This window comes from Cynocephalus volans, chromosome 7 (assembly GCF_027409185.1).
Source record: "Cynocephalus volans isolate mCynVol1 chromosome 7, mCynVol1.pri, whole genome shotgun sequence".
In the NCBI taxonomy this organism is placed as follows: Eukaryota; Metazoa; Chordata; class Mammalia; order Dermoptera; family Cynocephalidae; genus Cynocephalus; species Cynocephalus volans.
The window spans coordinates 108,205,799-108,232,076 of NC_084466.1; the positions used below are offsets into that span (position 1 = coordinate 108,205,799).

A 26,278-nucleotide genomic window follows, 5' to 3' on the forward strand; every position below is an offset into this window, starting at 1 on the left:
AAAGTATTCCTTGGTGATAGTCTTGAAGTGGAAAGAGATTGGGAGCAATTTACACAGAGAGAGAGAGAGAGGGAAAATAAGAAATGAACTTCTAGAGCAAGAAAACACTTTTAAACATTATGCCAAGAACTGCTTCCTTTATTCAGCATAAAAAGGATCATTAGTGGGCATACTGAAAGATTGCAAGGAAGTTGAATTCGGTGTAGTACACGTCTTACTAGACCATTGACTCAGAATATAAAAAGGAATGAGGGTACAACTGTTTGGCCTAGCACAGTTCTGATAATCATTTAATATGTTCTCTCTTTTTTGCTCCTTTGTTCCTGATTCCATTTTGTATTGTTTCCTTGGTAGACAAAGTTAATGATCTTTGAAAGGTTGATTATGGTGCAAGAAATCTCTTCTCTTAGCCTAGTCATAAAATGGGGAAGACTAGGAAAATGAAATAGCTGGGAAATTGAAGTAAAATGCTTCCAAACAGTTTTTATTATTTGGTTAATGGTGAGATTGAGGTAGATTTGCAGAGTTTTGTGTTCTTTTTTAAAACATTTTCCAGCCTCAATATTTTTTTTTGACAGAAATGGATTAACGATAACATCAGTGCTCAAAACAAAAGTTTCGAAAAGCATAAAGTCAATGCTAAATAAATGAGGGCTTCTCTAGTGACATTTGCCACGGTACTTCTGGACTTTGTTTATACTAATCGTGTAATGCATTACAGTCTAACTCTAATTTATTAGGGATCTGTTAGGCAACCATTGTATGACCTCTTCGGCTTACCTTTGGACCTTGTCATTTCTCATTTCTCTGGGGTTCAGTTACCTATTACAAGGTAGCAACACACCTCTAAATTCAGTGGTTTAATTTATTATCGACCATGGTTCTGTGAGTTAACTGTGCTCAGCCAGGCTCCTGGGATCTTTCGGGAGATTGCAGTCAGATAGCAGGTGAAGCTGGAATAACATAACCAGATCTCCAAGACAGTGTCTTCATTCAAAGGTCTGGCACCTTAGCTAGGATGGCTGGAACAGCTCGGGGCTGGCTGGGTATCTCTCTTTCTCTCTTTTTTTTTTGCTGTCATGGTTGGATTTTCCCTTTCCAAGTATAGATAGTAGCGTTTAAATAACTATATGAATTCATGCATTCTCTCCAAGCAGCTTCTTTATATGACTACCTTGAGCTTATTTACAACATGGCGGTCTCATGGTAGTCAAATTTCTTACATTGGGACTGGCTTCTCCTGGACTTTATCCAGTTCCAAGAGACTCAGGGAGAACCTGAAAGGTTTATTTGAACTCAAACTCAAAAGTCATACAAAGTCACTTTCCCTGAATTTTATTATCCAAAACTCAATCAAGCCAATCCAGATTCAGGTAAGGGCATGACCCAAGGGCATGAGTAAAAAGAAAAATGGTTCATTGGAGGTGGACGTGGGTGGGGCCTCTTTAGAGACTAGCTACCAATACCATCTTTTCTAGAAGACAGTCAAACTTATCTGTAACACAGTTGTTATTCTACTGCACCAAACACTTCTAGGAAACATAAACCCACACATATACTTGTTAGTAAGTGAAAATATTTGGCTCTTGGTAATATAGATATTTTTAACTAAATATATCTGATACTGAATGAGTATCATCCATTAATAGAATTACCTTGGTTGGCTTATACACACTTGTGCCTGTTGTCAGAAGCTGCTACTAACCAAAATATTTTTGATTTATGTAGTGGATTAGAAGCAGTGAAGAAGTCCCTCAGTAAGATTCATCTCATTCCTTTCTAATGTTTGGTACATTAGTGTGTCTATAGTAGTTAAAACATTCTATACAATAATTATAGGATGTTTTGCTTAATGAAAGGAGAGTGAGTTAATTTTGTTGTTATTGTTCATTTATTCAATCAACAAATATGTGTTGAATACCTATGATGAGCCAGATCCTGTGTTACATAGTAGAGAACAGGGACAGTTTGCTGTCGTGGTTGGATTTTCCCTTTACCAGTATAAATAGTAGTGTTTAAATGATAATTATATGAATTCATGCATTCAGATGTTTGGGTACTGGAGAAAGCTGTGTTATAGAAAGCTGTGTGATTGAGCCCTTCCTTTCTGCATTATTTCATTTAATCTTCCCAGGAGGTCTTAGGGTAGAGTAAGACTTATCCCAGTTTTGTAAAGGTTGAAACTGTGACTCAGAATAGTTAAATGGCATTTCAAAGGTCATCTAATAAGTAAATGGTAGAGCTTGGATCTGAACCCAGAGCATCTACTATGCAAAACTGCATTGAAATAATACTATTACCTTTATTTCTAAACTGCATGTCTTTTAAGAAATGTTTTCACTGTTCTAAAATGGTAAGTGCATAATTACTTAATGTCATAATGCTATTTTAATTAATCTTTGGTCAAATGTATTGACAGCTCCTATTCCTGCCACACCTGAAGTTTCTTTTGGTTTCATAGTGACCATTTCTGAAGTCTAAGAAGGATGGGTAAAGAATAATGGAAACTTACTTTCACTGAAATTTTACTGTATACCAGTCATCAAGCTTAATATTTGAAAAGAGTGCTAAGTTACTTAGATTTTACATGTAGATTTTAAAAAATAAACTAATCTCTTTATTAGTAATCATTAATCCCAAACTATCTGTGGGGCACTTCCAATATGCCTCCCAAGAAAACTATGGCTCCTAATCTAGGGGTCTCACCAACTAATGGGAGAGACTGAGCAGATGTTTTTACCAGCAATACACTTTGATGAGAGTCTAAGACTGGAGAAAGTAGGTAAAGAAGAGGGGGAAAGGTTCTATCAAGAGAGTACACCTATGTAAATGTTCAAAGTCTAAAGAGTTTAAGGGATTATAGGGACAGATATAATTCTGTATAATAAGAGGGCACAATGGGTGTGGAATAGTGGCCAGAGTTGAGGTTGGTCAGGAAGTCAAAAGGAACGAACATTTTGCATCACAGGCCTTGTTAGGGAGTTTGAATGATTGACAGTCATTGAATAAAACTTTGCTAAGTAGTTTGAATTCCAGAAGCAGACCAGAGAAACAGATTAGCATTCAACATTTTTCCTCTTTAACCATGACTTCCCCTTCCACTCTTTACAGAGTTGGAAATTATTCTTCTGCTTGGGTATAGTTTGTAATACATACCAGGCATTATAAGTGGCTTCCCTTCTATTTCTGTGTATTTACAATGTTGCTTGCAGCCAGGCTGATAAGATTAAAGCACAAGTGTCATATCATCTTAATATTACATGAGTCATTCATCATTCACTTATTTATGCACTTATTTGTTCCCCACCTCATCAGTGTACAGATTCGAATTTCTGTATATTCGAATTTCCATTCCAAGTGGATCGATGCACTAGTATGAAGAAGTGCTGTAAACTGTTTGCATCAGCAAGACAGTTTCAAAACCTTTCACTTACTTCCTAGCCTAATTCTCCAACTATTCTTTTTAAAAAGTAGCAGTTGAAATCACCCCTCCAGTGTACTCAGATGGAGGATACAGCAGTCTTGCTCGTTTGTGCCTCCATTGCCAACATAAACAGGTGGAGCAGCAGAGAAGGGGACAGAGAAGCCAACAACATAGCAGCAGGGTGACAGACACACCTCCTACCTAGGGCCATAAAGACTTCTCCCGCCAACCTCAACTCCCCCTGGGCTTGCTCTCTCCACGGACCTCTCTAGAAGGGAGACTCAGTCCACCCTCTGAGCGTATTGAGGAGTTGAAAGAACTTGTGCCCCAAGTAGAGCAGAACACCAGCTGTTTTTTCCAGCTTTTCTGCTCCCTTCTTCAAACTCTTGATAGAAGGCAGCGGTGGTCCGCATGCTCCAGAGCGCCGCTCAGGCAGCGCCGGAGTCACGCCTGCCTCCCTGTCCCCACGCTGCAGCAGCCCAGCTCAAGGGCAGGCCCGCCCTCCGCCTCTCCCCTCCTTCCACCTGACAGGGACCATAAATAACCGCGGCTCCGTGTTCTCGGCTGAGAACAAAGTTGAAAGTTCGCCTGGAGCTCGCTGCCACTCCCCGCCCGGGCCACCTCTTCCTTTTCTTGTAAGGTTTTTCTTCCACCTGGGTTGGCTGTTTCCTTCATTCTCAGAAGAGTCGCCTCCTAATTACACACGTAGCACCTAAGGCTCCCCACTTGGAGGGAGCGTCTGGGCTGCCCGTGAGCCCGAGCACTGGCATCACATTTCAGCAAGTCTGCACCGGAGCAGTCCTCACATTTACATGCAAATAACTTCAGGGCTTGCGTCCCTGTCACCATCCCGTCCTGCTAGAGGCTGCCAGAGGAGACTTTAACCCAATCAGAAGGAGCTTTAAAAGGATGTCTGCGGAGTGATCAAAGGGACCTTAACCTCAAGTGTGGTCAGGTTTTGGTTTTTGGTTTTTGTATGAAATTTTGAAAATCTTCGAACTCCGATGAGTGGGGAAAGATGTGCGATTCCTAAGCTGCCTACGAGTAGATGGAGATGCTGAGGGGAGCCTGGCAGCCGTGGTGAAGAGTGAATAGAACCCAGGGACTGGTTTGCTTGGGCTGGTTTGGAGGCTGATTCTAAATCAGTGCTTAAGGAGTTCCTGGAAACATCAGGAAAGCATTTGATCAGCCCAGCCTGGTGGAAATGGCTTTACCGCAGAGTAAGATCTTTCTTTCGGTTGTCGTTGGTATGTGCTGTTTTTGTTTCAGATGCAGTGAGATGTGCAAATCGCCCAGCTGTAAATAGTTACTTAAAATAATCTCTTGGTACTGGCTAGCAGTAGAAAGTTGATCTGTTTAGTTCTTACATTTGCAAAAACAGTAGTTGACAGTGTATTTTTAGACTTGATTGGTGGTTTAAAAGCTGAGCGCTTGTGGTTTCCTGAGTTCAAATGAATGGAAATTGTGAATAGTACTGAATGAAGGAATTTGAAAATAGAGTTGGGACGGATGAATCACTTACCTTTGAGAAAAAAACAACACATATACTTCTGAAATCTCTTTTGGCTAGCCAAGGTTATGTCCAGAAAGAAAATGAGTCACAAAAAAGAGTTTGCCTGTGTGGAAGGAATTTTTCCACAGCCTGGGCTACCTTTTGAGAAGGATGGGAAAACGTCCCAGAGGGCAAAAGACATTTGAAAAACCTGCCCTGTCACTTTGGAATGTAGTGTTTCTAGGAGAAGTCACGTTATGCACATGTAGCTAGTAAAAGCAGTTTACGTAATTAACTCTTTGTTAATAGTTCAACGGCAATTTATGTATTTCTTCTTTCAAACTGCTGAAGCCCTTTTTTTTTTTTTTGCACCGGCCGTCCCTATATAGGATCTGAACCTGCGGCTGCGCTCCCAGCGCTGCACTCTCCAGAGTGCACCACGCGGTGGGCCCTGAAGCCCCTATTTTATCTCTGCAGAAGGCAGAGTTATTTTCCATGTAGATTTCAAGCATTGGGACAGCTGGGCTGAGTTGTTAATTTGATAGGTTTAGAAATAGTTCAAAATTGATGTGTTCCAAGGTTCCCCAAATGAGCAGTTATAGTTCACACAAATACTTGCTAGTTTCTTACATAAGCTCCAAACTGAAATCCTGTGTGTGAGAAAATTGTTGTTAAAAAATAAAAATTAAAAAAAAAATGTCTGTTCCCTTCCCCGTATAATTTCAAGAACAGTAGTGAAGAGGTGGCTGTTATTTTGCAATCCACGTCCATTCAGACAAGCTGCCCTCATCATAGGTGAGGTGAGGAAAACTGACCAAAGACCCACCGAGTCAGCTGGGGCTGCAGGGGCAGGCAGGAGATAGGAGTGATGTTTCAGAACAGGTACTTAACACCAGGAGCTGTTTACACTGTTCACATTCACTCTGGAAATTGTTTTAACCTCTCCCTATACTTTTTCCTTCTAAACCACAGTTACCAAAGTTATCCGGGGGATAGGGGAAGATGAACATGAGATAATGGGTAATGTGCTGACGACTGAAGAAGCGGTTTTCTCCGCACTTGACACATGCTCAAAAGCGAAGCTTCTGATTTTGGCTTGCTCTGTACGTCTGCAGGTGAAGATGCAATGACAGGGGACACAGACAAATATCTGGGGCCGCAGGACCTTAAGGAACTGGGCGATGACTCCCTGCCCGCAGAGGGTTACATGGGCTTTAGTCTTGGAGCCCGTTCTGCCAGGTACTTTATTGTTGCTGTTTTCCATAGTTAATTTAAAACAACCACGATTTGTCATAAAGAGGGTCATTCTCATTTTTCACATTATCCCAAAATGTGCTCTTTGGATGAGGATGTGAATTTAGTGAAATTTCTTGACTCAAATATACATGCTCTGCTACTTTATTTTGTGGTTTTCAGTCCTTAACTTCATGTGATTGAACATGGTAATCATGGGTTCTTTTTTCCCCCATTTTGCAGTCATATTAGCAAGTGAGCTCACTGACCAAACTGGGAGAACCAATAGGGTTATATGTTTCAAAATTAAATTTTGCTCTATATAGAAAGAAAATCTTATTTGCCAATGAGTAAGAAATATGTGTATGAATTGTTCACTATGCTCGCTTCGTTACTGAAAGAATAATTCATGATTGAGACTTAAGAGAGCTTTCTTGGAAAAAGTTATATTGTGTGTTAAAATTGTCTACCAAGTGTTTGAATATTTCTTATAAAATGATTCCATTCTTTTGTTTATAAGGGACATATTAGTCTAACAGTGACTTACCAAAAGTCACGGACAGGAATAGTGGCAAATGCAGCCCTTACAACAGAAGCATAAAACTTTGGTCTTGGAAAACCTTGACTCAAACTTTTCTTACACTGGTTGAAAGGAACAGGACCTTGTCCAGAATTTGGAGCCTCTTTTTCCTGGTGTGGATTAACAGCATGTTTGCTGACAGTCAAGTTATTTTAAAGCTAATAATTAAACCTTCTAAGCCAGAGCCCTGAGGACATTTTCCTATAGTTTCAGCATCTGTTGTAAAAAGTTTCATTGTCTAATAGTAAATAGTACTTCCCACAAAGTAAACCTTGGAGTTTATTCTCAGTGTCCTTGGTGTGGCCAGGGTTTTTCTTGAGTTAGTCTTTTTTTAATAGAATTTTGAGCCTCATGTAACTAAATAGAACCTTTGCTTTTTAAATACATTTATAAAAGGCCCTAAAATCTTATTGTAGCAGGTGTCATTAACGAGAGGAAAAATAACTTTTTTAAAATTTGCGATATTTCAGGTGATCACAGATAGCAACAAGGTACAACAGAAAATATGTAGAACCGTAAAGGATCTCAAGATCTTATTTAAGGATTTATAGCTTTTATAATCTAATGACTAGCTGCCTTCTCTTCCTCTGATAATACATGACACGTTTTGTGAATCAGTCATTAGTATGTAGAAAATTGTATCAGCTGACATCCAGTGAGATATGAAACCAGAATATTTCCTCTTATAATTTTTTTCTTAAGATAATTCCAAGGCTTTCACACTTCTAATTTTGATTGCACCATTATTTGTTGCTATTATATGTGACTCATTTTTTTTTTACATTGGCAACTCATGTTATGCTCAGAGGTAAATATTTTTTACAAATCTATAAAGCCAGTACTTTTAAAGCACATTGTTAGAATATTACCAAGCAAACTATTCTGAGTGTAACATTTAAAAAAGAATACATTAAATCTGTAACTCATTGAACCATAACATTTTTTTTTCTTTTTTTCCTGTCTGATTTTTTGCTTTCTTTTTCTCCTGTTGTTGTTTTTTTTTTTTTTTCCTAAAAATACTGTAAAATAGTCCCAAGATCAGGTAAGAAGACATGGCCTGTTACCATGTTTCTGTGCCATTCCCTCATTTTCGCATTTTCTTTTCTTCAGCATCGTGATGTGCTGTGCTGTGATGTGCTGCAATGTGCTTTTTTTTCTTGGTTCTGCTCAGCTTTAGAAAATTTAGAAATTTTGTGATTCTGAGAAAATTAGCAAGAAAGTAAACGTATAATAAGAAATGTTACTTATGCAAAATTGACTGAATATTTGAGGAATTTCTTTCCTTTAAAAAATTTTGTATACTGCATGAAGCAACTGAAGAAATTTCACTGGGTTTTAAGAAAAAGTCCTGATTTGAAAAGCCGTTTGTTTGCTGGTTGCTGTTTTATTTGAGTTGTGCTAGGTGTATTAGTATAATTTTAGAATGCTGAGGCATGTTTTTCTAACACTTCCTATATTTAACACATACGGTATACTGATGGCTACAAATAATATAACTGACCTTAGTTAAAAACAATTTAATGCTTTCCAGACCCTCATGCAAATAATCTCTAATTTTAGTAGCTGGAAGTACTTCCAAGTATTAAGGATTCAGAGTGAGACTTGATGGATTTAATGGGCACCATCTGCCTAATGTAAGTTGGTCTGGAATAAGTAGGAGTAGGAACTTTAGACATTGTGTAAAATGAAGACATCTTTAGACATTTCTGTTGATAGCTCCTAATTCTGGGCTCTGTTCTGCAGTTGGCACTCATATATAAATTTTTTAAAAGGAGAGGATTTTTAGAAAGTATCAACAGATCTTAGATTAAAAACTGAAAATAAAATGAAATTAAAATGTATCTTTTTAAAAAAATTTCTAAATGTTTGTCCACATATACAATAACTGTCTCACAAACCACCAGTGTCAACATTCTATGCTGTGGGAACCATAATTTAAAGAAATGAATGTCCAATGCAGATAGGAAAGCTTCCCAGTGCCTCTCAGATCACATTACTGAAGCAAAATGGAACATTGTTATGAATACTTAGAAGCTGCACTGTCCAGTAGTGTACACACTTGCCACATATGGCTACCAATATTAAGCAAAATAAATAAGATGAAAAATTCAGTTCTTTGGTCACACTAGCCGCACTCCAAGTGCTCAGTAGCCACGTGTGGCCAGTGGCCACCGTTACTGAACAGCACAGACTTAGCACATCTTCATCACAGCGTAGATTTCTGTTGGACAGTGCTGAGTTAATTTCTGCACTTAGGAAGCTTCTACTGTATTTGAGAGAAGGTAAATGACTAGAAACGGGAATAATAGAAAGAAATGCTTGCAACTGAAGTGGGGTTAGAGGTGAGGAGGAAGAGTTATGGGTCACATGATTGGGCACAGAGGTCCCAACTGTGCAAGTGGTCAGAGTCACGTGGCTGACCAGGTGAACTCTGTGCAGGGATAGTGCTCATTATAGTCACTTAGTAAATATTTGTTGATGATGGTAATAGTGACTGTAGAATGATGGTTATTGGGGGGTCAAAGAGATCCACGTGAGATTCTGGTGCAAACTAAGACTAATCTTAGAAGAATGTACCCAACCCATCTATATAGACACTTAGAATAATGCCTATAATATATTGGGGCCTCTATATTGATATAAGAATACCCACTTCGGGGTAATCTTAGTAGGTGGTGGAGAAAAGAAATCATTTTGTGCAAAACAGAGAATCATTCCTTATTTGCCTCTTTGTTTTTTTCCCTGTCAAGCACATACAAGACAAGGCCGAAGTCAGGGTCTGACTGATTCAGCTGGTAAAGATACAACAAGCCAGGTTTAGATCAGACAGTTGAGTAATTATATAGGCTGTGAAAGGTGCTAACTCCCCATGGCCCTTGCCCCCTACATCAGAAAGGTCACCGAAAAATGTGGGGAGGCTGGATGTCTACAGTGCTAGTTGTGGGATATTCTGTTGCTGAGGAGCCAATTCTAGACTACAGCTAAGTGGTTTTATGTTCTGCAGCTCTATTCCATGGAGGGCAGGACAGGAAGCTTCATACCTCATTAAAAAGAGGAGGTGATGAAAAGCCATCTCACGACAGCCTCCTAGGTGAGATAGGGAGGCGAGTGGGAGATGCTCTCATAGCAGCTCCTCACAGGCCTCTATCCTGTATTCCTGGAGGATTGCAAGGTGTGGTGCCAAGAGTCTGATTAGCTGCATTCCCAATCTTTGCCTGCATGACCTATGCAGATATGTGAAGGTCATCAGGGTGACATGCCAGAGCTGTTCTCCTAGTGTCCCTCTCTCTACTGGTTTTTGGTTTAGAGGTCAATGATGAGTGGCCCTTCAGGGCATCAGGGGACCTGCACTCTTGGAAGTTCAGGGTCTGTCTAGAGGATTTCAGAGAGGCTGGAAAAGAGCACAGTAGGAGTGAGGAAGCAAAGAGTAGAGCAAGAAAAGACAGAATATTTGCAGGAAAGACAAAATAACCACGTACGGAATTTGAATGTTTCCTCGAGACCAGGAAGATATCAAATAGGATCATGCGAGATGTATTCATAACACTAGTTCCTTCTTGAAGTTTTCTATGAGTAGCAACTACAAACCAGAGCTCTCAATATCCTAAACTCATTTAGTTCTCAAAGACGTATACACAGACCATTTACAGCAGACATAATGCCGTTCTATAGTGCAAGCCAAGCAGACATGGACCAGAAAGGGTAGAGCTTCTAATATAAGGTCTTACCCTGGAAAAATCTCTCATTATCTATTATCCATAGTCATCTGGTTCTTCTCAGCTGGTTCATCTTCATTGTGAAACATCCGAGGTTTTCATGCATTTCATCTTCTCTCAGATTAAACACAGTTGGCCCAGTTTTAAACAAAATCTGACCATGAGGTGGTCTACACTTAAGACATTTCCTCAAATAGGAGGGATTTTATTTTTGATGATGTCCTTTCAAGAACAACTTTTGTTGATATTTTTAGCCATCTTGCCTGTTCTTAAAGTTGCATGCATTAATTTTCTTTTATTCATCTCATCACCATCTACCACTGTTGAATGGTTAACTATAAATACAACAGCCTCCGCTCCTTCAGTTCGGATAGGTCTTACACCTTGAACAGAAGCTCCTATGCACGGGACAGCATGATGATCGAAGAACTCCTTGTGCCATCCAAAGAGCAGGTACGCATCCTTTTAAACATTTTCTTTGATTGTTAAACTTTCATTTGTGTGATTGATTCAAGCTCTACGTCAAGTGACAACAACATTTTTATATTTCTGCATGTTTGACTTTGCATTTGTAAATCTTCTGATACTAGCTAGTTAAAAAAAAAGTCAATTGTACTGTAAACAGAAATATTCCTCTCTTCTGCAGGTGAGTTTCTCACATTCCACATAGAGGAACTCAGAAAGTCCTAGAAAACAGCATAGATACCTTTCTTATCTCTAGGTCAAATCTGTTTCAAATTTCTTTAAGGAGAGTTAATGATAATTGGTAGCTAAGGTTATTGACGTTATCCACATGAGTGATTTATTTTCCTAAACAAAGTGGGTATGCATGTTGGAATTTGTTAGAATGGTTTTTAAGAAGTACTTCAAGATTAGACTCATGTTTTTAGTCCTTAGCTTCAAAGCTGCCTGTGATGGGCCTTTTCGGGATGCGATAGTATTTTGCTTTCTCTGAGAATCTCTAATAGATTCATTCGGTGTTTGTGTGATTTCTTCTTTCCAGTTAAATAGTTAAATATTGGGTTTAAATAAGAAGGCCCAGCAATGTACTCACACTGCATGTGGGCTCAGGGTGGTTCTAGAATAATGTCAATATATACACAGTATCTGGTTTTAAATGTGCACAGTAGTGATTTCATGATGGATGGAACTGGACAATAAAGCTAATTTTGAAGGTGACATAATATTTAAGCAATGTAAATAATTGGTGAGATCACGCTGGACTGACTGATTAGCTGCACAGTGAAGGTGAGTCGGAGCAGATGAATGAGTCATAGTGACTTAGTTAGAGGTTAAGCAGTGGGTACTCAGACTTTTGGTTCTCCCACATGTCTGCAGATGCTGGTGTCCGGATGTACAGATGTACATTGTGCTTCACAGGCACCTTCAATAAATATTTTATCACTTTATGCTCTCTAGGACATTCTTAACAAGCAGGTCTTATGGAGGTAAATACAGTGGCCTTTCAGGGTTTGGTCAAACAAACCCTTTGTATGAAGATTATAGGTGCGATAGCGTGTCATGGGTTTAAGTGGGTGTTAGCACGAGAGAATGTACTTGTCTCAAACAATGAAGCTAAGCTCTTGGGTGTAAGGTATTGCCCAGGCGTGGTTGAGATTGACTGAAGAACTCTGCTTGGATGGCTGTGGTCATTATCCTACTCCGGTAATCCTGCTCTCTTCATGTTCCCAGTTGACGTGAGATGTTACTGGTTATATTGTTAACACTTACAAGTGTAAAAATGCCTGCTATTCTCCATGCCCTGAGGAAACCCCACAAAACTTATAAAATTTCAAGTGAAAGGAGATTCTTGAGATATCAGTGATACTTGGCTCTTGTATAAAACATGTGCCTAGGGATTCTGATAATACCTAATTATGGTTTATATTTCTGAATATATACTTGCTTTGGAAAAAGACCTGAAATTAGGACCAACATCATCATTATCACCACGAACTCACCATCACCATCATGACCTCCCCATGACCTCTGTCACCAGCATCACCATGCCCCCATCACTGCCACTATCACCACCAACTTCAGCACATCAACCTTAAAGTAAAATGGTTTGTGGTGGTACAAGGTTACAGTCCAGCTTTCTGAGGGTTCTCACACCTGTTAGCTATTAACAAGACCTCAGGGAGAAGGGAGGGATAGCATTTACTCAGAACTAAGGACTTGTGAAAAGAAAAGACAAGGAAAACATTTGAGGTAAAATTGTTCTTAAAGTCAGTTTGCTGCTGCTTCAGTTTCAAAAACACCTCTGTGAACATGAACACTTTTGTAGAGCAGTCAGAGAAACGGAGAGCATAGGACCTCTTGAAACCTTTAGTCAAAAACTTGATAACTGTACAAATAGGAAGTTGCTTTCTTTAATGACTGCAAAGTACCCCATGAACTGACAGGCATTCACTGTGGGACGAGCATGTTTAATGAGTATGTCACATTTACTCAGCCACACAAATCCGTGATAAATCGATAAGAGATTTGAAAGAAAAATGCAAGGCATAAAGACATTTTAGTCTTTATCCAGTACATTTGAAAATGTACTGGATATATATATATATATATACACACTATTATAAATGTACTGCATACTATATATACTATATATACATATACACTATATTAAGAAATTGTAGATAATTTTCTTATCGGTGATAATAGTATTGAAGCTATTCAGGAGAATAGCTAATTCTAGGGGTATGCATGCTGAAGTTTTCAGGAATGAAGTAATCGTTAAGTCAGCTATTGTCAAATGGTTCAGCCAAAAAAGTATGCGTGTGTGTGTATGTGTGTGTGTGTGTGCATGTGTGTGTGTGTGTGCGTGTGTGTGTAGATACATAGAAAGACAGATAAAGCAAATATAGCAAAATGTTAATTGTTGAATCTAGGTGGAAGGTACTTTATAGTTTTTTCAACTTTTATTTGTATGAACACCTTCAAAATAAAAACTTGGAGGAAAGGGGGAAAATTCTGAAAAAGATGTATTTAACTTTTTAGTCCCTAGTGTCTCCTTTTTTCTAGAAGAGAAGTAAAGGGCTAATTCCTCAAAAGAGAAGCTGTCGGAAGAGTCTGGTATTAGTCATACGCACTGTGTATGACTAATAAGAAGCATTTACTTCAGAAATACATTTAAACACTTTATATTATATTTAAATGGTGAAAACTTATTCGTTTAGGTTTTTCATGCTTCTAACTTTGTACTTATAAATTTATAGTTTCTCCACGGTAATAATTTTGTCAGAAAGCATAAAAGAAGCCTTAAATACTTAGAATTCCTAAAGTAATGATACATGATACTGTCAGACTTAAAACTAGCCCGTCATTGCCCAGTTAAAGTTGCTTTGACAAGTAAAGGTGAAAATGAATAAAAATTAACTCTCCATGTGCTCTCTTTTTCGACAAGAGTAGTTCTTGCCCATGAAAAGCACAATTGCCTCTTTGTTATCCTGCTGAGTAATCAGTTTGCACATTAACCACGGTCAGGGTACAGTGGAGACCTGGATGATGAGTGTAGGCACCCATGCTGGTTGAAGGCAGGTATGCCTGCCAGAGATGGGAGGGGGATTAGGAGAGGTAGACCCATCCCTATTACCTGCCAGCCCTTAATCATAATTAGTCTGTAAATCACTTAATTCACCCTGGATAGTCGAGTGGACTCTTTTTACTATGATATTGGGTTATCCGTGAACTCCCTGTTCTTTTACCTTCCCTTTACCTGTTAGTCAAGAGTCACCTGTAGATATGCTTCTGAAAATGTGTATCATGCCTTGCATTTGTCAGAAGATTATTTAAAGTGGTGGCTCTCAACCCTGACTGCTTATGAGAATCACCTGTAGAACTTTTAAAATGAAAATTGCTCAGTTCCTTATTTGATTGGCCCGGATGGGGCCTGGGCATGGGATTTTAAATACACCCAGGGGTGAAAGCCACTGATTCATAGAATTCTTAACTGGAGGTGCACGTCAGAATCAATCACCTATGGCTCTTCTAAAAATGAGATCCCTATGGAATCAAAATCTCCATGCCTGGGTTCCTGGCCTTGTGTGTTTTTTAAAGCTCCACAGGTGATTCTCTAATTAGGTAGCATTCGTTTAAAGCAATTCTAACTGGAAGCTTTATGTGTATTGCTCAATCAGCATCTAATATATTTGCTTTATAAGCTTAGATTTGTGTGTATCAGATTGTCTTACAGCAACATCTGTGCTTAGAAAAATTCCTTTCCAAATAGGAGTTAGTAAATAGAAAAGAGATGAGCCTAAATTGAAGTCTCATTGTCTGGGATGAATATAATAGACTGGTGCTTTCATTTCTTCTGACATAATTATTGAAAACAACTGCCTGGGGTGTGGCTTATGTAATTACTCTGTATGATCCAGATCAGCCAGTCCTCATTACATAAATAGAATGCTGTTCATTAGATGCCATGTCAGAAGATATAATGGTGGTACTGTGCTTAAGGTGGTGGTGAAACAGCTAGTTTTGAATTCCTACTATGTGCCAGGAACTATTCTAAGTGTTTTACCAGTGTTAAATTGTTTACATTTACAACAAACCATAAAATAATTTTTTAGCTCCATTAAAAAGATAAAGAAACTGAGGCACAGAGAGCTTAAGCAATTTACCCCAGGGGACACAGCTAGTACGTGACAGAGTCACTGGCCACCTGCTCCATGTTGCCTTCTTTTAACACCTCCACTATACACTGGCACTACTCGGTGCAAGAAAGAAGCCAGTAAAGAGCCCAAGGGTTGTACGGTCTGTCCTCCAGGATCTTATACTTGATAAAATTCTTAATATGGATGCAGTACCACCATGTTGGTCCATTTTTTAGCATGAAAGATTATGTTTAGAAACAGTGTTCTTCATTATGTTTATCTCTAACAAATCCTTCTTATTATTTAATGTGCTTTTAAAAAGCTGACAAATTATAACCTATGCAAGCAATGAGTTATGAAAAGTAAAGGGTTAACAATTATGGCATCATAAGGCATCATTAGTGAAATACTTGATCTTTAATAGATATAAGGTAGAAGGTGTGATAGTGCTTTACATATAGTTAGCAGGCTAACCAATTGATTTTACTTCCTTTAATGACCTTAGAAGTAGTTGTAAAACTAAAGGGTGTAGACTGTAGGCAGAAACATTTAATTCAATATAATTTCTGATAGTTATTCAAAGATGGGAGAAGAGGAGAAATCATTTGTGAATATGGGTTGTTTTTTCCTCATACACCCATTCTACCTCTTTAGGTGGCAGTGCCAGGAACTGATGGTCACATCCCTCCCTCTGCCTGTCTCTTGGTCAGTATAGTTTAGAATGGACTGAAATCTCCTCTCCTCCAAGGATGAGACCCAAACTTGGCCATTCAGAGTGTTCCTTTTCCTGGATTACAGTGATTACTTTAGAGTGAAAAGTGAAATCTGAGCCAGTCTAGTGAAACCGAAATTTGACTTCAGCCTTTTGAAAACGACAGACTCTATTGCGGTTGCTAAGCTGTAAAGATGACATAAGCCCAAAGCTACTGGGAGTGGAACATGAAGACAAATTATTCCTACCGTCATTTGAGCGGTGGCCAGATTTAGCCATGCCTGAAGTTACCATCTCCCAGACTTTCTTGCTATACAAACCAGAAATTTAATTTCAGTCTCCTCCCACCCCTGGGAAGGGGGTATCTTAAGCCAGTTTAATTTGGTTTTTTGTCCTCACTGATATCCTTGCAGTTGGTGGTAGTTAAATGTGGCATGAACAACCACATATCAATAGCAACATAGAAAATCTTCTAGCATCTTAAAGTGCCATTCAGCCTTGAGATTCTATTATATTACCTTTTTCTCTATAAATCAATCAATCAAATTTTAACAAAATAAGAAAAGGAGCTATGATTTGAGAACACAGCTATAAACGTGGGTATTTCCAAAGAAAACATTCTAGAAAGGAGTCCCTTACCAGGTACCACTTGTGTTGTGAACACCTTCCATTTCCTTACTCTTCTGTCGATTGAGGGGCAGTGCTTCTGTGAACAGAGAGAACTGGGGGAGCTACTTGGTCTTCCCGCTCTCTGACTGGATTGTTTTTCTCTTTCAACCAGATTTGCCCACATGGTTTATGCCTAATGGGACAAGTGGCAGGCCTTCAAACAGTGACCAGTTTAGAAGGTTTAACTAGAGTATCGTGTAAACAGTTGCAATGGCCATTTGGATCTTGACTGTGGAGAAAATTCTGTAAACGATAACGGAAGCCTCGTTCTAGCCACATGTATGTGAAGGTGGCTGTCAGGTCTTCTACCCCATAACCCTTCTCATTTATCTCATGGCCTCGGATCCCGGTTTCTTTGGGTTGCACTTGTTCTTTTTTGAGACTAAGGATGGTTTTATGTATATTTAGTCATATAACATGCTATGAACTACTTGATATATTAGCAAGTAGTGTGCAAATTGGAGGGTTCTTCAGGAGAAACTGCATGTTTATTTTTTCAAGATCTAGTCATTTTCAATTATGTCAGTAATAGAAAAAGAGAAGAAGTACCTAATCCAAAAGGCTGCTAATAGTCAGTTTTTCCTCTACCTCTCAATTCCATTCCACCCCTCACCACCACACACCAGCAGATTAACCTTCCTATTTCTCTCACTTAAGCTAATTTCTAAGAAAGGCTCAGAAATGTGCATGGTGGCAGGAGGTAGCCAGCCTCAGATTAAAGATTTGCTAGAGATAGTCCCCGGAAGATAAGCACCTTTGACTAGTGACATTTGATATGCTGCTTTCTCTCTTCAAAGTGCTTTGCCAGCATTGCCAAGGTGATCCATTCAACACCTCTTGAAGATCGGTCAGCAAGATTACAGATATTTTTTAAGGCAGAGGGGTTGGTATTGTGACTTACTCAAGGTAGAACAGTTAGTTTAGACGTCTTGAACTGGATGTTGACATGTTGACATGCTCAGTTTCCTTGCTGACCTTGATTCAGCTTCTTATTGACGTTCATTGTAAAATTATCTTGAAATCAATCAGATTGGGAAATCCCAAACAAACAAGCTTCTTTATAGGTTATATTCTAGTCTCAAATAAAATAAGTCTTAAGAGTAATAACAGTTGGCTTCAAGAAAAGAAATACTTTAGAGGAAAAAAAAAAAAAGACTTGCTTTCCCTGTTATGATGGTAAATCCTTAATTTTTTATTTATTTTTGCTGCTTGAAACGGGTTTTCTTTTATGGAATCCATTTCTTAAAAGAATGCATCCAAGTAGTTGGGCTGTATGTCCAAACCTGCTATCTTTTTGGGTAGCAGTTTGCCATTTCACTCAATATCCACTGTACATCACAATAATTATATTTAGTACAGTACCTGTCACAACATTTTATTAAGTGGGTCATCTCATTTCATGCCTTCAGCCAACTTATGGAATAGGTGTTATCATTTCCAGTTTACAAACAAGGAAACTGGAGCTGGGAAGAGTTATATTTAACTTACCCAGTGTCACACAGTTATTAGGTGGTCACACAATTATTAGGTCTGACAGATGCTTGAACCCATTCTCCCGCTGGTCACTGGATGATAGAGCCACTCTAATAGGCAAAGGATGGCAGATCCTAGTAAAGCATATTAGCTGTGGAAAAAGTCAAGGTGTAGGCAAGTATTTCTCACAACGAAAACACTACTGTTATTGTTTTTTAATCTAGTGGGCTGCTCTGACTTCTCCCTTTAGTCTGAAAATGCACATTCTATCCTAAAAGCAATATTATATAAACTTAAGAAATAAATGATCATCAATTATTAAAAATCTAGGAGTATTAGGATTATTGTTATCTGTGTTTTTGTTTGCATAGCAATTTAAAATTTTCAAATCACTTTTACATTACTTGAGTCATTCCATTCTCCCAGTGGATCTGGGCACTTAATATTATCTACTCATTACTCTAAGGCAGAAGTGGAGGTTCAGTGAGGTTTGTAACTTGCCATTCACTGGGCTACGGAATGACACAGCCTAACTCAAACTCAAGTCATCTTATTCTTTGTGTAAGGGAACTGACACCCACATGGGTTCCTCCGGCCTTGGCCCTGTCCAATTTGTGTCCACAGGGTGGAGCTGTCCTCAACAAGCCTTTGCTTTCCTGGGCTCCCAGTCTGCTTATATCACCCAGCTGTTACTCAAATAAATGGTGTTTACAGTTTTTCATATTAGGTGCACTGGGTATTGCATGTGACCTGTTATTCGTGAGGTCTTTTGGCTGCTCTCAACATTAGCCTGTCTAGGCCACCAGTTAATTTGAAGGACCGCCTTCTGTAGGCTCACAGAGGTGGCAAAGTTGACAGACAAGGAGCCTGCGTATTCAGACCTGGACCTTAACTGGTGTCACCCAGCAATGAGGGTGGACAGTCAGCAGCCTGGAGGATTACCTAATATTCGAGTTAACTGGATTTCTTTTTCTTTTTTTCCTCCTGCAAATGCCTTCTTGCCCCTGCCCGTTTTCTCTCCTGCTAAGATGTTTATTTCCAGACCAGGGCATTTGGGTGTGTCCTCATTTGTAAGGCCAGTGTGTACTTGTTCTCCTCTTTCCTCTGATGAATAGGGATAGTGAGAAACTATTTTTGGAAACTATTAAGCTCTTGGAGACAGTGATATCATCATTAGTCAGGCTTTGGACTCTATTGAATGATGTGCATTTTGATTTTAATAGTATTCTTGACATCACTTCGAAGAGGAAAAATGTGCTTATTCATATTATTTTTGACATGGAAGTAAAAGGTCTTAATTTTTCTTTAGTATTCTGCTAAAGCTACCCAATGCTAGGTGTTCGCTTTGTATTGCCAAATATTTGAAGTCTCTCTGAACCTCAGTTTCCTCCTCTGTGAAATGGGTGTAATATTACTCCTAGGTCTAAAAGGTTCTGAGGACTCAAAGCAAAAACGAATGTAAAGGCCTAGGACAGTCCTTATCATTGAGTTGATACACAGTAAGTTGTGATAGTGCTGTTAACAAAGGAATTTAAACATTTTTGAGTCATTAATAAGACATAGGCATTTATAAGATGCATTCTTATAACTGAATGGGCTCTGTTGGTTTGATAAAAGCATCCTAAATAACTATAAAGGCCCAATGCTGGGATTGGACTGATCTTGTTTTTGCTGTTTTCTTCCATAAATTATCGTACTTTAACAAATGAATTGAAATAAGTGAAAGTCCTTTGAAAAGTATAAAAGGCTTTCACATATAAGGAAACATTGTAATTCCATATCAACACTGACAATTAAGTGCCAGACTTTTTACATACTTTTTTTTTTTTTTTTTTTTGTGACTGGTATGGGATCGCAACCCTTGGCACAGTGCCGTCCACACCACGCTCAGCCAGTGAGCACACCGGCCATCCCTATATAGGATCCGAACCCGCGGCCTCGGCGCTACCAGCGCCGCACTCTCCCACGTGAGCCACAGGGCCGGCCCTTTACATACACCTTAATGTCCGTATCAACTAATCTCCAACCTGAAAATAAGGAAATTGAGACGAGAAACATTGAGAAACATGCTAAGGATCACAAAAGCAGTAAATGATATTGGGGCTTCTCCAAAAGGGCTTTTAATAAGTAAAGCTAAGGAAAGGTCAAAGGCAAAATATCTCCTTTATTCCTGATGTAGGTCGGGTTGAGGACTGGCTTAGTGTCTGAGCCAAGCTCACTGAACCCCTAACGTTAGCAGACTCCCCTAACCCAGTGACCAGCAGTGCTGGTCCAGGGCAGACATACCCCTCACAAGAGGCAGGCTTTGGGAAGCACAGGAGGATGCCTCTTCTCTGTGACCATGCTTAGTCCCAAGAGAAAGAGAACTGGGTCTGAGCAGTACCTTCTCAGCTCAGCTTTCCCAAATCTACCACTCAGAAAAATCACTCTACATTTTCAGGGCCAAAGTGAATAGAGTTTACTTAAAGTTTACTTTAAAGTATCAGGGAGAGGCCCACAGTTACACAATTGAGTTGCCTTTCCAAAATGGAAAACTCGGGAGTGGGCAAGAGTGTTCTCCATTAACAAGTGGCAAAGGCAATTTCCAAATCCAAGTCTGTGACTCAGTTTCAAAGCCAAGCTTTTCCATTAAACCCTGGAACAGCCCTCCCTGCTGTAGGAAACTTAAGAACCAGGTCTGGTTCATCTTTAACCATCATCATATGTGACATTCTGTTTATCATTTGAAATGTCTATTCAGTAACGAAATGGAGGTCAAGCTTGTTGTTAGTACTATGGTGCCATGCACAGTAGCATGTCAGGCCATTTTGAAATTCCTGTTGTTTATTAAAATAAATAAATAGTTGAAATTTTACATTTCAGTTTAAGTAAACTCTATTCTGCAGAAATAAGTACTTAGAGACAGGTGGCTTGGAAATAAAGCTACCAATTCAGTATCTATCCACAGGTTAAGTTGAATTGCCTTATTTTAAAATTTATTTTCATAATTGAAACATAATTGATTATACGTATTTGTGGAGTACAGAGTTGACTATCAGTATTTGTGTACAATATGTGATGATCAAATCAGGATAGTGGGCATATTCATCATGACAAAATGCATTCATTTTGTTTGCCTGTATTTAGATTATTAAAATTTAGTTAGGCCTGAGTAAACTTCTATGATGAAAACAATCCAAAACTTCAAAAGAACTACTATGACACCTAAAAACACATTTAGGTGTAACTGTTTGGGACAGATATTGGGACATATATATAGCTCATTGCTTTGACCAAGTATGGCATTTGTTCATTTGTGTTATTACGAAGATGCATTGAGTGGCATAGAGCTGCAAGCATAAAGGAGTTAAGAAAGGACTCAAGGGATGTGGAATCCCACTGTGCTGGCACACTGCACCTTGATAAATACTACATGATGGCGGTGATACCTTTTTGTGTGATATAATTTATCACTTCAATAATTAATGTTACCAGTGCATGTTTCTAAGAGTACCAAAGGTAAATAATTTACTGTAATTACCAAAGAGGAGTGATTTTATTTATTTATCGGGACTTTTTTAAAAAAATGGTCCTTTGTGAAAAATATCCTCAGGGACCCAAATGTAAGAATTGTATTTTGCCCCCTTCTCCCCCCACATTAATGCAGCAGCACCACTTTGTATTAAATATTTTGCCCTACTCTGAAGGTTGGTTGGTTAGGGCCTCCAAAAGTCAGTATAAGTAATTGGTAAATAAGGCCAGGCTAAAACCAACACTTCATCTTTGGTTAACCCATAAAGAATGTGGGAACTTTCAGAAGTGGTTTATTGCTGTTTTGGGGTTAGGATCCTGGTTGTGTGGACTCTTATTAGACTCTTAATTGCACACTCATTCACTGGATGTGTCCTTTCCCGTTGAACGCAGACAAAGCTGTTCCTCATTCATTTTTGCATTTTCCTAGGACCAAGTCAGATGGTGACTTGCACCTAAGTGCTATATAAATTATTTTTCAATTTTATTTCAGGGCTATTTTTTTTAAAACCTGTGTAATTCCGAGTAATTTTTAAATTTAGGTTTGTTGTTATTATCAAAGTTACACAAATAAATAAAAAGCCCTATCATTCTATGAGACACACTTGTTAGAAAAAAAAAAAAGCAGAATTCACATAGACACCTTTAATTCCCAATGTCTCCTCCCCAGAGACAACTTACTATGTGCTTCCGTGTCTCTAAATAATACATGTATGTTGCTTCTTGTTGGCTTCTCTCCATTTCAGGAATTATTTATTGACTTCCCCAAAAGGAAGATGATGCTTTAAAATTTTTTATACCTCCTCTCCCCTACCATGCACACTTCCCAACCTCCCATTTCTCAAAACAGTTATATTTTATTTTGGTTATATCAGTATTTAATGCTGATATGTAAATGCTATTTACAGATGTGGTATACATTATGATTGCTTTTCCTTGTCGGCACAATATTTTATTTTCCCTATAGTTTTTTCACTTGCTTGGTGTTCTCTGCACATATCACTAGTCCAGCCCACAAACTGTCCCCCAGTTGTGCAAATCTCTTGTCAGTGTGTTCACCCCCATTAGGTGTTCTGTCAATCTCATCTACTTAACTCGTCTCTCCCAGAGATTTCTTGTCACTTCCTTGGAGGTCCACTGCACAGTTGCCCTCTGGGGTCTTCCTTGATTTTCACTATGAAAATTCCCTTTGTTTTCTATCATGTTGGATTCCATGCCTTCCATTTTCTTGGTTTAGTCTGTTTTGGTGAAGTACATCTTCCAGGAGTTTCCATAAAGAGTGCATAAGAAATATATTTTTCGAGGTTTTATATATTTGAAAATATTTCCGTTTTCACACTTGTGTTTTCGTTTGGCTGATTATAGAATTCCAAGTTGAAAATCATTTCCTCTCAGAACATTGAAGGAATTGCTCCATTGCCTGTACCTTCAATTTCTGCTGTTAGGAGTCTGTTAGAAGTCTTCCATCTGTGACCATTTTTCTTCTCTGTGTGTGTAGGATCTTTTTTTGTCTCCAAGTTCTGAAATTTCTTGATGTGCGATAGTGGGGTCTGTATGCATCCGTAGTGCTGGTCACTCAGTGGGTACTTTTACTCTGAGAACTCATGTCTTCAGCTCCGGGAACATTTCTTAAATTCTCTTGATTTCTTCTCTTCTATTTCACTGTTTTCTATTTCTATAACTGTTTTTGGGGGGGGTGGGACTCAACTCTTGAACTAATCCTTTTGCTTTCTTATATTTTCTCTCTTGTTTTCTATTTTTAAAAGTTTCCCCCTAATTTCTAGGTGTGTTCTTTTTCAACTTTAATCCTATTATATTTGTTACTTTCTAAGAGTTCATTCTAAGAGTTTCTCTAAATGTTTCTTTTTTTTTTTTTTTGTTAAGCATTCTATTGTTTCGTAGGTGTAAAAAGATTTCATCTCTCTCTGGATATTAATAAAAATTTTAAGTTTTCTTCTTTCTGAAAAGCCTGTTTCCTCCAATTTGCTTTTGTTCTGGTGCTTATTGTTTTTCATATTAGATGCTTTTCTCAACTGTCTAATGGCACTTAGCTGTCTGCTCCCTAATAAGCTCTCTGGAAGCTCTTTGCATGGTGTAGAGCTTGTCATCCATGATTTTCACTAAAGTAATAAGCCTGGGACATTTCACTGGAAAATTCTAATGGGCAGGTCAAAATCCTCAGAGACTTCCCATTTTCTGCCTAGAGGCTCTGTCCCTAGCTGTCTGTGCCTGGGAGACCAGTAAAGGAAGAAGGCTGGGGTTCTAAACGTTCAGTGTATAAACTTGCAATTAATCCTCATTTTCAGTATGGCACCTCTAACCCGGTAGTCTTCTGCCTCAAGCCTCTACGCCTTGAGTCTTCTGCCAGGGTGGTGGTGGTGGTAATGGTGGGATGTCATTATTTGGCAACTGATAAATCAATCAATGAGGGGATTGTGGAGATCAACTCGTGTTTTAAAGAGAATTTCAACCAATCCTCCTGCTTTTCTGCTGATGTCTTTTCTCATTCTGTTTGTCCTTTGTGTGTGTGTGTGTCTGTATTTTTAAACACTTGATTGTCATTTTACTGGCATTTCAATATGAAGCAGATTTTTAGCAGGATAAAAATTAAGATTTGTTTGGTTTTGTTTTGGGTTTGATGAAAGGTATATGGGATGATACCTTTCATCAGATTTGGAGCATTCTTAGCCATTCTCTTTTCAGATATAGCTTCTCCCGTATTCTCTTCTCTTCTATTTCTGAGAGTCCAATTCCACCTATGTTAAAACCTTTCACTGTGTGTTACACATCTCAGACTATTTTCTGTATATTTTATTCTTTTTCACCTATTCTTTTGTATTTTTCCATTTATGGTTACAATTTACTCACCCTGTTTTTAATTGTGTCTAACTGAAGAAACCACATTGTATTTAGAACTGAACAAATGTTCATTTGATTCTTATGCATACTCCAGTGTTCTGTTAAATTCTCTACCTTTTAATTTATTTTCTTTATATTTCCCCTATTTTTTTTTTTTTTTACAATAAGCCTTTTATTTTCGAGCAGTTTTGGAGTTAGAGACAAATTGTGAAGATAGTACAGAGAATTCAGTTTTCCCACACTCAGTTTTCCCCATTATGAACATCTTACACTGTTGTGGTACATTTGTTACAATTAAATGAACAGACACTGATACATGCCTATGAAGTAAAGTCCATACTTTATTCAGATTTCCTTAGTTTTTATCTAATGCCTGTTTTTGTTTTAGGATCTCACCCAGTATACCCTTATTACATTGATTGTCCTGTCTCATTGCTGTCTCATAGGATCCTCACTGCTGTCACAGTTTCTCAGACTTCGCTTGCTTAGAATGACCTTCATATTGAATTTTTTTTTTTTTTAACATTCTAAGATGTTGCAGAGTTGGGGGGGAGGGGGAGGGAGAAGGGTGTGGCCCATGGCTGGCTCCTTCGCTGGTCTGGTTAGTTGTGAGCCCAGGGGCTTCCAGTGGTGGCTCTTTTCTTAAACATACTAATCATAGTTATTGTAAAGTTCTTGTTAGCTTACCTCAAAATCTAGATGACGTAGAAGTCTGTTTATAGTGTCTGCCTGGTTTTGTTTTGATTTTCTGTTTTTGTTTATGTGCTCTGGTCATGCTTGGCAGTTTTTCATCTTATGCTAAACATAGTATGAAAAATTGTAGACATACCCAATGGTGATATATGATATATTACTACAGAGAAGGTTCATCCTCCCTCTGCTAGGCAAGTAGAGTAGTGGACGATCATTTTAATCTAATCAAGATTTTGCAGAAATGAAGCTCAGACTATCTCTGGTTTGTCCCTGGCTCTCCAGAATCTTTTTAAAATCCTGCTATAACCTTTCGCATTACAAGCTCTAAAGTCTTAAATCATTTTCTCATGAAACTGCCAAAAAGCACTATTGTGTTTTTCAGAGATTTTTCTGATTAGGTGTTTAGCTTCCTGTACTACTCAGCCCCAGAATTCAGCAAATGTTCTTCATGGAAAACCGTAGCATGCTTGAAGCTACCCAGGTCTCCACCAAAACTCTCCTGTTTTTTCCGTTCCCCAGCAGTGGTCCCTGTAGGTGCAAAGCCCAAATTCTGTCAGCACTGTTAACTTACAAATGTCCCCCAAGTTAAAAATGGCAACAAAAAAGTTAGCTCAACTCTTCAAGATGTTCCCCTCTCCAGAGTATAGTTCTCTTAGTTCTCAATGCCCCAGCTGCTCTCTGCTGTATTCAGAAATGATTTCTGTATTTTGTCTGGTTTACTCTCAGAAGCACTAAACTGCTTTAGTTACTGCGCCCCACTTGGAATCAGAAGTCATCAGGACTGAATTGTTTTTATTTTGAGAATTGGGAAAAATGTTTACAATTGTTGTAGGATTAATTTGGAGATGTGCTGAGTGTTTAAAATCATAGTTAGAAGTAGTTCTGTGATATTCCTTTTGCCATGACAATTACTCGGGGTGCTTTCTTAAGAGAGTAAAATAATATATCAATAGACTTTATTTTTTAATGTTCTTGTACACAAACTTTAATAAAGACCTATAGAGGAGAATTTTCAAGTTATTTATTTTGAATGTTAGATTATCTGGACTTGTAGAGAAATAGAGATATATTTTGTAGGTGAAGAGAAACCAGTGTCTTGTGTGAGTTGTTGATGTAATTATATACCATTTTATTTTTCAGCATCTAACATTCACGAGGGAATTTGATTCAGATTCTCTTAGACATTATAGCTGGGCTGCAGACACCTTGGACAATGTCAATCTCGTCTCAAGCCCTGTTCATTCTGGGTAAGTAAACTAAATGTCACTTTTCTTTATCCTATTAAATTAAAATTGCACTTATTATTTACAACTATA

General features: G+C 38.5%; 1 protein-coding gene across 24 annotated transcripts in view; it reads left to right on the plus strand.

The window, feature by feature from the left end:
• The window catches only part of ANK3 (ankyrin 3), a 502,256-nt gene that overhangs the window by 400,879 nt on the left and 75,099 nt on the right, over positions 1-26,278 (plus strand). For 16 of the 24 annotated variants that reach the window (XR_010024083.1, XR_010024084.1, XM_063103187.1 and 13 more), the window contains 4 exons: positions 6,032-6,155; positions 7,760-7,771; positions 10,796-10,898; positions 26,103-26,209. Coding sequence is in view for 22 of the 24 variants with exons in the window: in XM_063103187.1 (XP_062959257.1) it covers positions 6,032-6,155; positions 7,760-7,771; positions 10,796-10,898; positions 26,103-26,209 (346 nt within the window). In the remaining 2 variants the exon portion in view is untranslated. Of the gene's footprint in view, positions 1-4,005; positions 4,672-6,031; positions 6,156-7,759; positions 7,772-10,795; positions 10,899-26,102; positions 26,210-26,278 lie in introns of those variants that run through there. The other 8 variants (XM_063103182.1, XM_063103189.1, XM_063103199.1 and 5 more) reach the window with 4 other exon arrangements.